Source organism: Narcine bancroftii, chromosome 5, assembly GCF_036971445.1.
Source record: "Narcine bancroftii isolate sNarBan1 chromosome 5, sNarBan1.hap1, whole genome shotgun sequence".
Lineage (NCBI taxonomy): Eukaryota > Metazoa > Chordata > Chondrichthyes > Torpediniformes > Narcinidae > Narcine > Narcine bancroftii.
Genome location: NC_091473.1, coordinates 76,424,041 through 76,442,367, shown reverse-complemented (window position 1 = coordinate 76,442,367; position 18,327 = coordinate 76,424,041). Strand labels below are relative to the sequence as shown.

Here is an 18,327-nt window from a genome sequence, read left to right as displayed (position 1 = left end):
CTCCCACAAGAAATCAACTGTCACTTCCATGCAAATGCCCTCACACAAGTTAATGACATGGGTTTTCATCCTTTCATCACTTAGTGTCTTACACCCTCTTCCTTCCCTTCCTGTTGAAGTTCTTTCATGTCATTGTCCCACACCAGTTGAACCTTTTTTGCACCTGTATTTCTGAAATACCATTTTACTCTTTACAGACCAAGTTTAAAACTAAAGCAGTATATATTGCTTAAAAAAAAAACAATATATAATTCTTTAAGTGTCATGGTGGTTTAATAGTGACTTAAACTCACATTATCCTTTTTCCTTCCTGCAATAAATGTAGTTTATAGTTTACGGTGCATGGGTTAGTGTTAGGGTTAGGGTTAGTCCAAGTCTAGAGACATACAACTCAGGGGAGGCGCTTCAGTTTAGCTTGGCACTTACCTGCATTTGATCCATATCCTTTTCAACCCTTTTTTAATCTGCATATCTGTCCAAGTGTATTTTGAATGGTAATATTGTTTTAAAACTTTGATAGCTTGTTTGGCAGCTCTTTCCAAATATGGACTACCATCTGAGTGAAAAAATTGCCACTGAGGATGTTCTTAAATTTCTAATGCTCACCTTAAAATGATGCCCACTCTTTGTAGAATTGCCTACCCTGGGGAAAAAGGCGATGAACACTTTATCCATGACCCCTCATGATTTTATAAACTTCTAAAAGGGCATCTCTCAGCCTACTATGTTCTGAAGAATAAAGAGCCAGTCTATCTGCCTTTATAATTCAAGCCCTCCAATCTCCAGAATCATCCACCACCCCACAACCCTTCCAACATATGTTGTCCTTCCAATAGCCAGGTGACCAGAATTTCACACAGTACTCCAAGTGTGGTCTCGTCAATGCCATTCAGCTGTATCTTCACCCCCATCTTTTGTACACAATATCGCACCTAATAAAGGCAAGCATGCCAAATGCCTTATTCATTATTATATGTATTCATTTTTCAGCTGTTGGTAGAAAGGAGTTGAGTGATAGCTCTCTATTGGAATCAGTTACAATAAATCAAACTTCAGCTTGTATTGGGCATGGGTCATTTACAATGTGGTCTTTGGCAAGATTGTGGCTCAGTTCTTCTTGTTGGCAAAATCATATCTACTTTATCTTTATTTTAGTTTTTAGTTTAAAAAACACCATATTTTTCTTTATTTCCATAACATGCCATTGCTGCAGACGCAAAGAAGACTACAGATGCCAGAATCTGGAACATAAAGCAATCTGCTGGAGAAACTCAGCAGGTCGAGCAGCTGTGCTGTATTCTGTCAGAGTGTATTACCAAATGTAGAGACCAAGGACTGAAAGGACAAAGTTATCAGATATGGATTGGAATTTTGGCTAGGCCTATAGGCATAAGTACATTTTCACCAATTAAAAAAAAAGCTTTGGTCGAGCAAACTTCCACACTTTCAATTTACTTGAGCAATAAAATATCTTATGCAAAAAAACTGCAAGAAGTCTGTACAAATTATGCGATGGAGACTCATGCTACATTTAACCAATTTTAAAATTCTGCTCATTCACATCGGCTCCAATCAGAATCTCTCATTCAGCCCCATACAAGGGTGATTTACAGTTGTAATTTAACATCCAACCTGCATGTCTTTGGTATGGAGGAAGAAACCAGAGCATGCAGAAAAAAAACCCCAAGGATATTGTGCAAACTTCACACATTCATCATCCAAGGTCAGGATTGATACTGGGTCTTTGGCACTCCAAGGCAGTGCCTCCTACTGAAATATACAGTTGTCAATCTGAGAGAAGTCATTGAATATATCTTTTGAAGAAAAGAAGAGAGCTTTATTTCTAGAGACTATGTTCACAAAGTGAACAATGAAAAATCAACACACTCATTCATATCTTTCGCTTTAAAATCTTACAAATTCAAGCCTCCAATGTGCAGCTTCACTTTATTCATCATTACTTATTGTGGCAAACTATCTGCATTATGGGAACAAAAAAAATCTTTTTTTTCCCCGAAATTAAGTTTTGAGCATTCATACACAGATCATTTCTGAACAAGAGTCCCAACAAAAATATTAAAATAAAGAAAAGCAACATTTGCTTCAGTTCCTTCTCAAAGTCACTGTAGCATCTCAAGAAAACCCCATGAGCACATTAAGTTCCTTCTACTTTATTAGGCCTACCTCATATAACAGACAACCCAATGACCAGATGTCAGATTTGAAGTTGTATCCATTTTCATGTATTCTCTCTGGGGACATGTAGTAAGGAGTACCCACTGTAAAAGAAAAAAATATATAATTTGTACGGCAATGGTTAACAAATACATCTCAAACTTGGTCATTTCAAATATTGATTTTTTTCCCTTGTAAGCTATGTCATTACTGTGTGCCATATACAAATACGTGTATACACAAGCTACTGAAATATAGATTTAATCAAATTTTTCAGCTATCTGTTAATATTAATGCATGCATTTCCAACTGAACATTCTTGGTCAACATTTCAAATATAATGCCTTAAAGGATCAGAGCAGAACCCAAACCATTTGCTGCAGTGCTACGAAGTATAGGTTATCATATCTAATATAACATGATTTAGTGACCTTTAAATTGATGTTCAAGGTCATGTGAAGGAAAGCATGCACAGTTTCAAGATTTGGGATAATTTCTGTTGCTTCTTCTCAAATGTCCAAAGTAATTTCCTCTTCAATTTAACAAGTTTCAGTTAACAAAAAACCTGCTTCAAGAAGTTTTGAGAAAATATAATTTGTAGTAATGGATAATTGCTTGAAATATTTTTGCCTGAAGCAACATCAGCTTTGATGCAATCCTTTTGAAACTGCTTTAAAACAATCACTATTTCTTCCTTTTGCCAAAAAAATGAATTGTAGACTATTATTAAGTGGAAGCCCTACACAAACAACAATTATGAATATTTTCATAAAATACAGATATACTGTAAAACCTTTACCACGTGTAATAAAATAGAATCAATGACAGGATAGGAGAAACAAACTATATTTAAGTCGAAGAACTGTTTAACCAAGAAAGTTAATGAAGAAAGCATTCTGGAGACAGTGACCACAACTCCCTGACCTTAATCATTGTTATGGACAAGGACAGAAGTAGACAAAATGAGAAAGTGTTTAATTGGGGTGGGGACTAATTACAATAGGATTAGGAACTAGGGAGAGTAAACTGGAAACAGATGCTCTCAAGGAAATGCACAACTTTGATTTTGACTGAAATGAAAAATTTAACCAATGACAATACTATTATCATACATTATTTTTATCTGTTGATTACATGAGTCCTTTGTCATATTGTCAGAGAATAGCACAGCTCAGAGATGGGCCCTTTGACCCAATTATACCATGGTGTCTGAGATGCCTAATCCCATTTACCTGCATTATGCCATACCCCTCCCTCCACAGCTCTTACTATCTGTCCAAATGCCCTTGAAATGTTGTGATTGATTCTAATATTGAGCAATCTACAGCCCAATGGCATGAATATAGAATGTTTTAATTTCAGGCAATAAGTCCACTCTCCCTCCCATGTCTGCCCTTCCTCTTCCCCCCCTTCTTTTTTTGACGCTTTCCCCAACCACCTCCACCCAGCAACCCCATCCATTCTCAATCCCTACCAACATTCTCCCACTGATTTCCCACCACACCCCTCCCCTTTGGTTCCATCTAGTCTCTCCACCTTCTCTTTCATCAAATTCCAATGATGGGAGCTTTGTCTTCTCATTACCCACTTCATCCTGTATGACTCATCTTCTTCCACCTGACTTCCTTGTTTTACTGCCTCTCTCTCCATTTGTCCTGTATCTGCTAATCTACTGCCTCTGTCTGTCATGTTTCACCTCTACCAAGATCACCAATCCCACATGGGGCCCTGCCTGATTCTTCCCTCCTCCTCTTGTCCTCTTGACACAAGTTGACATAAGCTTCCCTTCTCCACATCCCCTGTCTTGATGCTGCTTGACTTGCTGAGCTTTCCCTAGCTGAGCTGAGGAAACAAGTTGACAAATCGAGAGCCATAAAATAAATTTGTATATATCATGCAGTTCAGCAGCAAGTGAAGTTCCCTCACAACAAGCGCTGGACTATTAATGTACTGAGAGGACAATATAAATTCCACCAAAATTTTCCATATTGTGAATTTTATTTTAGAATGATTTTCAGGGAGATGAATAAATATATTAAATATTTAAAAAGGAGTGTTATAACAAAGCTTAGTTTCTTGCAGAAATGTGGAAACAACTGTGGCTCTGGAACAAGGTACAGTAGATATGGGATAAAGCAAATTGTCACATAACTAGGGAAGCCAGGTAACTAAGAAAATGCAAAATATAGGACTTTGCAGTTCCACAGATCTTCCTGAATAAATATTGAAGTCCATGACTTTGGATGGCGAAGCAACTAATCTTGCCACTTTTTTTTTGCTTACAATTTTACCAACTATTCTTTGCAGCTGAATAAAGTAGAATTTTTCAAACGTTGTCTTTTTTTTAATAAAAAATGACAAAAATTAAATGGAGGTGGGAAATTAAACATTTGAAAAATTGCAATAACAGTTGGCACATTTGTAAAGTAAAAAGCATATTCAGGGGCATACACAATAGATGATTTTCTTTCCCATTTAGCTCCAAAATTTACAACTGAGAAAGGACATGACAATAATTGATTTTATTTCCTGGACAATTTATTATCAATGTAGTACTTTAGTCATGTACACTATTTGTTAATTGTCTATTCCTAATCTGTGAAATCTTTCTTTTGCAGCCTCTTCTTAATAGTATAAATTTATGAATATTTAATATGCAGATGTAGCCAAAACAACTATCAAATTGCTCTTCTGACCATCCACTGAGGCTACATCCAGAGAATTTACCATTATTCCCAAGTGAAACTTCATATGAGCTTTGCCAGCGAAGTTACCAGCGAAGACTTACTAATAATTGGATAATGTGAAGGCAGGTAGTTTCCAGCACAAATCCTTGAGAATCGATGCTCCTTTTTCATGAGGATAACCAATGTTGGCATCAGAAGACTTGACTTACCCATGAATTTTTTTAAATAATTGTCCACAGAATTCATAGGGTAATGATAACACAGATTAGATTTACATTTAGTGATAGCCTCCTGCAACAATGCAAAACTAGGTTTTGATCACATTATAAAAGTAGATGCTCATAATAAAATTTGGAAGAGAAGGTAATATTGCCTTACCTCAGAGGAAAAAGCCTGATTGCATTGACTCTGTCTATACCCATAATAATTTTGATTTTTTTTCTATCAAATCTCCCCATATTCTTTTATGGTCTAGGGTAGTGATTCCCAAAGTGGGTGCTATTGTCCCCCTGTGGGCAGTGGAAAGATCCCAGGGGGTGGTGATGGTAAAGGGAGCAGTCTGTGGGGCCGTGTGGGAAATAAGGGCATTCCAAATCTTCAGTCTTGTTATTATTCAGTCTGCTGCAAAGTTTAATGAAGAAGCCAGTGCAGTAATTTTCTGGCCAGACTCACAATGCCAGTACTGAACAAAATAAATGGCGACAAGGCATTCTAGTGTTCTTAGTGACCACCAGGTTATACTGGAATCACTTCCCCCCTCTCAGCGCGGCAGCCACATACCCTTCCCCCACCCCCGCTCAGTGCCGACATTAACCCCCCTACTCAGCGCTGCCACTAACCCCCCACCCCCCCCACCCAGTTCAGTGCCGCAACAAACCCAATCCCGCACTGTTGAATGGGGGGGGGGGGGCGGGGGCGCTCAGGATGTGGCCTGGAGGTCAAGGGGGAGAGAGCCCAAAAAAGTTTGGGAACCACTGATTTAGGGAATAAAGTCCCAGCCTGTTCAACCATTCCCTGTAACTCAGTTCTTCAATTCCCAGCAACATTTTGTAAATCTCCTCTGCACACTTTCAATCTTATTGATATTGCTCCTGTATTTGGGTAATAAAAACGGCACACAATACTCCAAATTTGGCCTCACTAATACCTTATACAACTTCACTACAACATCCCAACTCTTATATTCAATACTTTGAATTATGAAGGCCAATGTATAAAAGGCTCTTCTTCTGACCCTACCTGTGACACCATTTTCAGAGAATTATGTATCTGCATTCCTAGATCCTCTGTTGTACCATATTCGTCAGTGCCCTACCATTTACCATGTATGCTCTTCCTTGGTTTGTCCTCCTAAAGTGCCATGCATCACCTTTGTTGGCATTAAATTCCATCTGCCATTTTGCAGCCCATTTTTTCCAGCTGGTCTAGATTTCTCTGCAACCTTTGAAAGCATTCCTTGCTGTCTATGACACTTCCAGTGTCATCTGCAAACTTGCTGATCCAATATAAATGACAGAACCGATCCTGAACCACGCACTGGTCACAGACCATCCAATTACACTACTACTCTCTAGCTTCTCCCATAAGGCCAATTTCTAATTGAATTTACAATCTCACTATTAACACCCAATCTTCCTTACTAACCTTCCATAAGATCCCACATGGAAGGTCAAAGGGCTTACTAAAATTCATATAGATGACATCCATGGCCTTTCCTTCATCAACTTCCCTGGTATCCTCTGAAAACTCTATATGATTAGTTATCTACCATGCATAAAGCCATGTTGACTATCTCCAATCCATTCCTCTCTATCAAATACTTGCATATCCAGTCTCTTAGAACAACTTCCAATAATTTACTCACTACTGATGTTAGACACACTGACCTATAATTTCCCTGATTATTTTCAAAGCCTTTTTGTTTACACAAGGGAACAACACGAGCTACCCTTCAATCTTCCGGCACCTCAACCATAGCTAAGGATATGTTAAATACATCTTTCAGAGCCATTGCAATTTCTACATTTGCCTCCTCCAGGTCTGAGGGAATACCCTATCAGGACAAAGGAATGTATCCATCCTTATTTGCCTTAAGACAACAAGCACCTCCTCCTCTTTAATCTGTATTGGTTCCTCATTTCCATGGACACTGTGCCAATTTGCTGAGTAAACAGAGATGTAAAAAACATATAGCTTTCCCGATTCTCATTTGGCTCCATATTCTTTGGCTTGGCTTCGCGGACGAAGATTTATGGAGGGGGTAAAAAGTCCACGTCAGCTGCAGGTTCGTTTGTGGCTGACAAGTCCGATGTGGGACAGGCAGACACGGTTGCAGCGGTTGCAGGGGAAAATTGGTTGGTTGGGGTTGGGTGTTGGGTTTTTCCTCCATATATAGTTGATACAAATCACAACCACTACCAGAATCACAATTGTGACAAAGTTGTAGATTCAGCAAAATTAGGCGGGAAACAAGAATATTTCGTCCTCTGTGCTTCCCTATTCACCCAATTAAATACTAACTTGCTCTCTCTCATACATATCGACCGCATCCAAAAGACCATTGGAATAAACAAAAGGAATTGTGCAGTGTCTCGTTCAGTGACGAGAGCATATGGAAAAAAAGGTAGGTATGCAGAGATTTCAAGGGATTCAGCATCACTCACTAGTGAGGGATAGTTACCTCATTAATATTACCCACTCCCAAAGCCAGGTTCACAGGATTGTTTGGACACTTCCCCACCACAGGTGTGAGAGGCAGAAAAGCAGCTCCTTGGTCTGCATTATCAGTGCAAGGTGCTGTGGCATTCAGTTTAGACTGCAAGGAAGGATAGTAGCTGGCCCTCAACCTGGAGTGTCACAACACCGTTATCAGTAAAAGACTTTAATAGGAATAAAAAAGATGATTTTGGTTGTGATGTTTATCTCCCTTGACTCTTGCCTGCTTCCCTTCAGAAATGAATGCAGCGAATATACTGAAAGCTACTGCTATTAATCATTTCTTTTCCACAATTTAGATGGTCTTGACAATTCAACTGTAATTTTTTGAAAATCATCATCCAATTCGGGTAAGTTCCTATCTATATGATAGTGAAGTTTTAAATTTAAGTTCATCTATTACATGTGTAAGGAACAATGAAAAAGCTCATCAACCCATACATGGTGGAGCAGTAAAAGCACAGAGCAAAGTCCCAGACCAAATTCACTTAGAACAGAGCAAATGCAACATTGTTTTACTGAAATACACAGAAGTACTTGAACAACTTAGCAGGTCATGTAGCTTCTATATGAAGCAAGGTTTAAGGGCTCAGGCCTGAAATGCTGGTGATATCCCTTTGCTTCTTAAAAGAAGCTGCGTGACCTGCTGAGTTTATCTAGTACTTTTGAGTATTGTATTGCAACGACAGCATCTGAAGATCTTCCTGTTTAATTGTTTTACAGGAGAGGTTCTTTCAAGAGTTTGATTATGGTAGAAAAGAAACTGTTCTTGAATCTAGTGCATATCTAGATTCTGCTTCCTGATCGAAGGAGGGTGAAGATTGTATGGCCAAGGTCAGGTGAGTTTATTATTATAGTGGGGTGGGGGGAGGGTCATGTGATGGTCATCTGCTTTCACAATTCTTTGTAGTTTCTTGCTGTCATGGACAGAGCAGTTCCTGTACCATCTTAATTCATCTTAAAAGGTCTGTTTCACTGATTGTTATAAGTATTACCACTTATATCAATACTTCTGCAAACTTATTTGGGAAAAGTAATTAATTCTTCCAAGAGAACCAAACCAAGCTTGATATACCAAATGGTATTTACTTACTTTTCATGTCACTGTCAGATACATGCTGACTCCCAGCAGAGCAATTCCATCAATCCCTTCCACTCTTCTTATTTACCATGCTGCTTAAAAATGTATTCTCTCTGTGACGTGCCCTTCAACTTCCCTTTGATTTTATTTTGTCTCGACAGTTTTAGTTTACAAATGCCAATCAACTTCTCAGCACATCATGGAAGGGAGTCTCCACTGTCACAGAGAAAACACCAAATACAGCAGGGCTCATAATCAAATCCTGGTCTTGGAGTTATGAGGTAGTACTATATGATCCTCTTAATCTATTCAAAAGATATGTTTTTTTTGTGTCCTCAATTTGGATTTTTGAATCATCATTAAAATAATCACTGTTTGTACCATCAAATAGACCCTGGAAGATGGTATTCGCTCTATTCTCATTATGTGAGACCTTCCTGTGTATATTTGACTGGGTATAACAGCCTGTAATCAGAAATGAAAACATCTATCACTTACAAAAGATTTATAAATAATCCATGGTGCCCTTGCCCTCCAACCATCCACTGCTGCTTGATAACATTTAGTTGTTCACTCCCATGCGAGGAAGATGTTAGTCAGAAATAAAATTGAAGTTTGAGAACCAGGATCTCTGAAATGTTCTGGTCCAAATGACCCAATGTCCAATACAACTCAATTTCCATGTGGATCAGGACTGCTGAAAGATCACTGTTAACTTCATTCTTTTTTATAGCTCTAGTTAATTATTCAGTGACTTGATTTAAAATTTTAGTCAAGAAGCAAAATATTAAATGCTAGTTGAACTACGTCTTGAAAGTTTGAAAAATAATGTAGCAATGCAATTAAAAAGAAAACTCTGTTCAAGAATTTCTGCATTATGAACCTCTAGAAAGATCAATGGGTCAGCCCAGCATGTAGTCTAAAAGCAGACTATTCATCATAAACTCTTTGGACTTTATTAAACTGTTGTGTAATCAGGGTTTTGTATCAGTAGCAGGACAGGACGTGTCACTTCCAGACATGCCCTGTGTAAAGGCAAAGGTCAACGAAACAGGAAATCTCTAACTGCACAATGAAATTGATAACCCAATAGTGGTTGGGGAGCTTGCCTTTTGTTGCTTACATATTAAAAACAGACACATGGTTTTGCACTCTTAATCAAATACATCCTACCTCTGTAATTAGATGGGTTCGTGTTGTGCAGGATTGCTCACCTAAAGAATGTGCTGCTGTAGTTTTCGAACTAAAAAATCTGCCCAATCCAAGGTCTCCCAGCTTCACTACTCCAGTTGCTGTAATGAATACATTAGCTGGTTTTATGTCTGCAAGGAACAGAAATAATTGTGTAAATGATAATGGAATTCTTGACATACTACTATTTTACAACAAGAAATATTTCTCGACATTAATAATTTCCAACTTCTGTTTTCAAACCAAATCTGCTTCCAAATATTATCAAAAGGCAAAGCATAGAACCTTGCTCATTCATACAAAAAATTTTGAATTGTGACAGAACAGGAAGTGATTAGATCATCATGTCCACACTGGCTCTTTGTCAAACAGTCCAGTTATTCCTACTTGCTCTTTGCTTGGAGCCCAGTAAATTGTTTTTCCCTTCAAGTGCCTATCTAATTCCCTTTTGAAACTACAAAGGGACCCCATTTCCACCAAACTTCCAGATACTAACTGCATAATGTATACAAATGTTTTTTCCCCTCATATCCACTTGTATCTTATGTTCAAGACTTTACTAACAGCACTCAAGTTTTCAAAGTTCTTTGCTCGCTTTATTTCTAATCTGTCAAAGAAATAAACATTGTTTTGCATTATATATATAGATATGCATGTTAAAAAAATACAAAACTGTTCCTCTCAACTGCTTCAAAATTATTTTACTTATAATTTATATTGCCAAGATTACAATTCCTCAGACATACAAGGGTACATACTAATCAATATCCAACATGAAATTGTTAACAACACAGTCGAAGGATATGAGCTGTTTTCCAGTTTGTGCCATGCAACACAGGAAAGCAAATTAAGAAGGCATTAATTATTGGTTGAGTGCTTCATTTTGCTCAGCACTGACACAAAGGGTCAAAGGTTGTCATAAATTCTCAATGATGCAGTAAACCTGGAATATGGAATGAGGATGGGATTTTCCAAAGTTTCATCAATTTTTCCTTCTCCCCCCAACAATGGTAACACTATGATAACATTATTAGAATTTTGTTGATACCTACCTTCTATCACTGATAGAAGAATCTAAAGCCCTTTTCACACTTGCCAGTAATCCCAAGAATCAAATGCCAATTGGCCTTTAAAGTGGCAAGTGTGAAAGCAAAATCTGCTCAACGACGGCATCAGATGACATCATTTCATTCCGGGGATTGCAGGCCTCAACCGCTAGTACAATCCCCGGCATCTGCAGGCGCCTGTGTTAAGATCAGGCAAGTGTGAAACAGGCAATTGCTTTGCAGGCATTTCCTATAAAAGGTAGAACAGACCAAACGCAGGGGATAAATCCTTGCAAGTGTGAAAATGTTCAGTGTCCCAGTTAGGTGTGGTAGTGTGAAAGGCCAACCCGGGACACTGAACAGCCGATTTACTGGGATGCAAGTGTGAAAGTGTTAAGAGTCCCCACTGTTGACTTCAGAAAAGTTTTTTTTAAAACCCCTATTGTGAGCCGAACTAGGTGTGTCTGATGGTACTGAAAGACATTACTGGCATTCAGATGTTCACATATTACAGATGTGCTGTAAATCTGGAACAACTGTTACAAATTGGGTTAATACAATGATGATAAAATATATCTTAAAAAGGTATAGATTGTGGGGGTTTAGTTTAGGTGACAAAAGACATCTCATTTAAAATGCGAGATATGCCTAAGGTGGAGCCTTGACTTTGCAGAGACAATGGAAGAGTTCTTGTGAGTTTCACAAGTAGGTGTTAATGGATCACCATGCTTCTCCAGCACCTAGGCTCAAGAATTGAAAATCTTGTGCTTTTAAGACTGGGGCTGGAAGGTTGAATTGCTGGTTGAAGATTGCTATTCTAAGAGGGGTTGTGTGGTTTTGCAGAGAGAAGGAAAAAACGTGATTCTTGGGGGGGGGGGGGAGGGGAGATGAGAGAGAGAGAGATAGAGAGTCAGGTTTATAGCAGGAGTTGGTATTGGAAGCTGCAAGCTTTGCACTCCTGCTTTAAGACCCCATTGAAGACGGAGTTCAGCCAATTCTCAACCCTTGTAATCAATTACAAGAGGAAGAGGCTGGTTAATGTGCTTTTCCTTGAATAGGGGAAAAAGATAACCTCTTCTTCCAAACACCAGGACCTTTATCATTATGCTGCCGCTGGTCAACATGGAATTGACCTCACACCATTTAAGAAATTTGTTTAAAACATTCTTTAATGTTTTAAGATGGTGTGTTTAATTTATATCCATCATGTACTTGATTCTTGCCTCCAGATGCATACTCAGCCCATATTGCTACTCTTCCCTACCATGCACCCTGCCAGCTCTGATCATGTCCCAAGACCCTAATTCGCTTTGATTCCTCTCCTGTCACACAACTAGCCGACCTGACTGACCACACCGACACAATTCCTAAACTTCATCTTACACACCTGGCTTTCCGTCTCCTCCCACTCCAGCCATACACAGCCTGCATTCCTGAATTCCACCTAGTTTGCCAAATACCAACAACCTCCACCCATGTATACTAATCCCCTCGAAACCTAATCAACCCCAACTCAAGCACCACTCCCCTCAAGATGTTCTGAATATACCATTACATATCTTTCCACAAAGTTCTCAAAAACACTGGACCAACATCCATGTTCTCTCCCAGCCCAAAATTCTCAGCATTGTGGCCAATTGCAGGATCCTCACACCTTTATACATGTGCTGCCAGACTCCTGAAATACACATTATATTCCATTCTCCTCTCTTGAATTACTCCAGAACACATAAAACCAGATTGGAATCAAGCCATCTTTGAGCCCAATGGACTGCCAATGGAGGAGGAATGTTTTTTAATACTTTTTGATAATAAAAATAATTCATTTTATCCATTGAAACCAATGTTAACCTTTATAAATAACTCCATACAATAGATATTATGAAAACTTTTAAGCCTTTGACAGAAAGTAAGGCTTGCATTGAGCTATCTCTCCTGTCAAATGATTCCAGGAATCACCAAAGTCACTGATTCGGACATTTTGGAGCCCGCAATTTGGCACCGGATAATTTGGCACCGCATTTTGGCGAAAAAAATGACTTTTGAGCCCTTCGGACATTTTGGCACTGGCCTGGCTCCCTGCCCCACTCAATGTCTACTACTGCCTGAACCCCTGGCATTGCAGCACTGCCTGAAATTCTTTCTAGACAATGGGAATGGTGGGGGGGGGGGGGGGTGACACTGGGTGAGCGGGAACTGGGAGTGGAGGGTGATCAGGGATCATGAGGGGATCAGGGTTCAGTCCCCAGCCCCAGGACAACCTACCCCGAAAGGGCTCGGCAACAGGTTCCCACCCATCGGTCGCCGCTTATTCATCGCCAAGCACTGGTAAGCCTCCAGCTCCCATGGTGCCACATCGGTCAGTTTGACATGATAGAGTGACAGCGTCCCACACCACAGCCTGAAGTGCCACTCCTCGCTTCATAATAAATGAATAAATTGTTGTAGCCTATTAGCGCCAAAATGTCCAGCCCCAAACTGTGGACGGCAAAATGTCCAGTGCCAAATTGTGGATGCCAAACTGTGGAGGCAAAAATGTCCTACACCCCCAAAGACAGACATGACCTGACCCACTATTGTAAGAAGTATGAAGCAGCAAAATTTACCTTATTGGAAGTTAAGGGTTGCAAAACATGGAAGCAGTAAAAATGATTTATCACAGCTTAAAAAAAGAAATAATTTCAACTCTGTTGACTATGGCCCACAGTGTTGATCAGAATTTTGAGTTAAAAAAAATTGAATCTATTGACATTATAGAATTAAGCTTATGGTTTGTCTTCACCTTTCTAAAGCCCAAAATCCTTTCCTTCCACATTTGTTCACCAACTCAAATTGTCAATCTTTATACTAGTTATCAGCAATGCCATTCAGGCATTGGAAATAGCTAACAACTGAAAGGCATCATATGCTAGCCAGGCAAGCTTCTTTTGGGCTCTCCATAGAACTAGTTTTGGATGTGTAACGTAACAATCATTCAATTCCTAGTTTATGATAGTGCAACAGTTTATCAGTGTAAAGATTTACAGTCCACCTTTATTTCTCAGTATTACCTCTATGCATGACACGCCGAGAATGCATGTGTTCCAAGGCACTGCAGAGCTGAACAAAGTATTTCCATATTGTTCTTTCTGGAATCAGCCGTTTCTGCTTCTTAAAATGCTATAAAATATTAAATTTAACAACAAATTGAATGCCATAATACTATGCATGACATTGAAACACTAATAATTCACATAACATTTTGAAAAAAATATCCTTTTTGAAACAGAGTTTCTATTGGAAACTAACATTTATAAAGTTGATAACTGTCGGGGTATTTATCCATTTTAGTTTATTTTTTAAAAAAAAACAAGGAGTCAGGTAGCACCAGATATAGTTTACTGCCAAGAGTTAGTAATTCCTGATGCCAAAGGCTGGATGACCTGACACCACTCACCAGGCAGGTGCCTGCAAAGTGAAAGAGGTTGCAGGTAGAGAGTAGGTATCAATTAGCATCTTATATACCTGTTTCTAATATATTCTTATAAACTTTGGCAACTTGTCTTTCTTAAAAAAAAGGCCTTACATCCAAGTACAGCCCAATGTGTACACTGAAATGAAGGGACAATATTTGTTTGTTTGGTGTGCAATATGCAATATTATGTAAAAACAATTCAAGTGACTTTAAATTAAGTTTTTGAAATTTTAAAATTCACAAGTAATAAAAATGTTAGACTGGAAAATGCTAAACAGGAATTCAAATCCGATAAAATAACTCAAACACAGAGTTCAATGCACTTCCAACATATCAGTATTCTAGCAGTAGGATCCAAAATGGGTCCAGGAATATAACAGGAGGTTAGCTACACTGACATCTCACCACAAGGTCATTTTTAGAAAAATGTGCCAAGTTCAAAACAGATAGAATTTAAATGATTGACCACTGTCAGCTCCTTGTGGAACCACTTGTTACCAGCCAACTGAAATTGCCCCACGCAAACTTAAAATTGTGCATTATTGATCATGGAAACGTGGATAGGAAAAAATGCTGTAAATACTAAACAGGTCAGTCAGCATCTGTGGAGAGAGAAATAAATTAATACTTCAGATCAATGACCAGGGATACTAAAGTTTTAAGCCACAGAGGTGGATGGATCAAAAAAAAGGTAAGGCATGCAATAGAGTGGTGGGCAGTGCAGATGGACAACAGTACTAGTCGTTCAACTGTAACAATGAGAGAAAGGGCTAGAGGGAAGAATTAGGTGAAGCTATTGAATTCATTCCAGAATAAGAAAAGTCTATTTTTCTCAAGACCACTCTTGCCACAGAGCATATTCCACTTATTTTAGCCTGGACATAATATTTATCCCTCAAAACATTGGAAATGTGTTTCCAAATAATCATTAATATCAAGATAATCAATCCTCCCCCACTGTTGATTGGGCCTAAAATTTTTAAAAGTTTATACATCTATTCAGAAACCTAATTCTTGGTGAAATTACCATTCCATTCTTTATTGACTTTGTTGAATCATTTCATACCACACATTTTAAATACCTTTCAACATGTTTTTAAACAGATGCACCAGAATTGATCTCTTTGCCTTCAATCATCTATTCTGGTCATTATTCCTTCCTGTTGAGTTGGTGACTATGGTGTTAAAATTAAAAAAATTCTGTTATCTCTTAGAATCTAAATGATCAAGTTTCCCACTCTATTTTCTTCTGCTTGTTCCCCCTCTTGAGTGTTCCAATGTTTCATCAATAAAGGTTTTTAGACTGCAGGCATGTAATAGCACAATCAAGGAATTTTGCCGCAACACAGGCAATTTGAGTCAATTCCTGCACCCCGATTTATCCTGCAGGACCCCTACAACTTTTTGGAGAAAGCCTGCAGTGAAAATCATACCAGAAAAATTAATTGTCATTCATTCTACTGCAAGTCCAACCACTGGGACTGTAGCACTCGGGTACTTGCAGTCTAAAAAAAAGGTGTCCAGTGTGAACGACCACATGAGCAGTAATTATATTAATTTTTTTCAGTGATTTTCCCGACATTGGAGTCTAAAAACATTAATGTCCTTGTTTAGCTTTTTTTGGTGCAAAGCTGGAGTTCCATTCTGTAAGTGATCAGTCAGACTAGACTGATATAATGTAAAAACTCAGTACCACCTACTGGAACCCATGTTTCACACTTGCGCCTTTACTCTATTGCCCTTGTTATTAGATCAAACAAAATAAAATTATTCCTACTTCTATTTCTGTAGACAAATTATGATCAAGTAATACTTAGAATCTTTTCTTCTTCACACCTCATTATTTTATGCAACATAAGTGTGCATCATATTATCCAAAATTATAGTCTTGAATTTTTAGTCTATTTTTCCTCCAAACTACTAATATTCAGTGACCACCTTCTCAATTAATTTCTACTCTTTATCTGAAGAAATATTTGCAACTGATGTCTGCAGTTATGAACACTTTTATCCAAACACATTTCTTTTCTTCTGGAACATCAAGTTTCTTCACAAAATGTGCTGTGCTGACAAAAGATATGTTACTGAATTATTTTCTTGCAACCTACATTTTAATATTTATGACCATGAAAGGTTGCAGGAAAATTATTTCAACACTAAACCTCAAACCAGACAGAAAATAATATTTATTCTGTCACCCAGAGGCAGCAATTTGAACTTCTCTAATGTTAATTTCTGACCTAGCAGAATCAGGATATGTAATTCCTGTATTGTAAATGATCGTCACATCAAGCGCTCATTGTAACCTGCATCATGCGCCTCTTTGGTAGTGTGCTTACAAAATATTAGCTATTTTATCATTTTTTCAAAGTGTTTTGCAGCCAATAAATTACTTCTTAATTGGAGTTAACGTTATTTTGAAAGTAGTTTATTCAGGTTAACAAAAAACCTTTAAAAAAACTCATTGGATGGAGGTGTTAATGTAAAGTTATCAGCACAAATAAACAAGAAATGGAAACAGAGACAGTAAGAATGAGCTAGAGGCAAATACAGAATTAAGAATAAAAAAAAAATAAGTATTTCACATACAGAATTTAAAAATGTTATCAATAAATAAATAGAATTATTTGGACATCCTCTAAGGCTGTTCAAGTTCACTGTTCATTCAGAAAATGTTTCAGCTTCTTTTCCCCCCTTTTCCATAGTCTAAGCTTATTTTTGTCAGTTCTGGTATAAAACTTGCTATCAACTTACTTTCACAATTTATTTTATTTTTCCCATTACGTTCGATAGCAAGACTTTATGTTGAGGTTAGGGTGACAAAAAGACTCAGCATTTTAGGTAACTGAATTTAGCTAATAAAAAGACAAAAGAAATCATTTTGTGATAACTCTGGCCAATTTTATCCACCTTAACTATGTACGTTAATTACAATATCACCAAACAGTGTATCAAGCTAACTCAAAACTGACTAGGAATTTAATCCAAGTCTTTCAGTTGCTTGTAAGGTGAACTTATGAGAATTTGGGAAAAGATCATAATTTATTTAAATTGTAACGACAGAGAGAATGTCTTAGACAGAAATATTGTTTAAGTTTCTTTATTATATTCTGCTCCATATTAGTTGGTCATGTTTCAGTGTAACATCAACCCAGACTACTAGATATTTGTCAGGTTTTCCTTCAATCACTAAAACAGTGGTTCTCAACCTTTTTCTTTCCACTCACATACCACTTTAAGTATTCCCTATGCCATAGGTGCTCTGTGATTAGTAAGGGATTGCTTAAGGTGGCATATGGGTGGAAAGAAAAAGTTTGTAAACCACTGTTTTAATCGTACCCATTGACTTGTTATGTGCACAGTTTCATAACTCCAAAGGAAATGGGCCAATGACAATTTTTCTCCAGCAAATATTTCAGTTACAATTGGGTCTAGAGCAGTGATTCTTAACCTTCCCTTCCCACTCATATCGCACCTTAACCAATCCCTTACTAATCACAGAGCACCAATGGCACAGGGATAACTTAAATTGGTATGTGATAATATAAAGAAAAAGATTGAGAACCACTGCTTTAAAATGAATCAGTACACATTTGGCTAAAGTCATCACTAAATGGTTTATATTGGCTAACTTCATTTACCTAAAAATATTGCATTTAGCTGTAAAAGATGTTCATGAAATGGCCCCTCACTAAGTTATTGCCATATTTTTCCCAAAATGGAGAACTTATTTTTTCTGAATCACACTTCTCTAATTATGTATTTCAGTCTCTTCAGTCTGTGATTTGAGCTCCTTCCTTTAATTCTATTGCTGCTTCGAGTTTGGTGTTATCCAAAAAGCTCATCAACTTATTATGGCATCCGAATCCAAGCCACTAAAATAATTTACAACAAATAGTGAGTCAGATGTCAAATGCTTCATGGACAGTGTTTCCAAGAACAATGCGTTGGGCACCATCCTAGTCTTCTCCACAAGTT

At 37.9% G+C, this 18,327-nt stretch overlaps 1 protein-coding gene across 3 annotated transcripts in view; it reads right to left on the bottom strand.

The window, feature by feature from the left end:
• nek7 (NIMA-related kinase 7) overlaps positions 1-18,327 on the bottom strand; it is a 224,589-nt gene that overhangs the window by 23,501 nt on the left and 182,761 nt on the right. For all 3 annotated transcript variants that reach the window (XM_069937882.1, XM_069937880.1, XM_069937881.1), the window contains 3 exons: positions 13,946-14,054; positions 9,873-9,980; positions 2,185-2,279 (listed from right to left, as the gene is read on the bottom strand). In XM_069937882.1, coding sequence (XP_069793983.1) covers positions 2,185-2,279; positions 9,873-9,980; positions 13,946-14,054 — 312 coding nt within the window. The remainder of the gene's footprint in view (positions 1-2,184; positions 2,280-9,872; positions 9,981-13,945; positions 14,055-18,327) is intronic.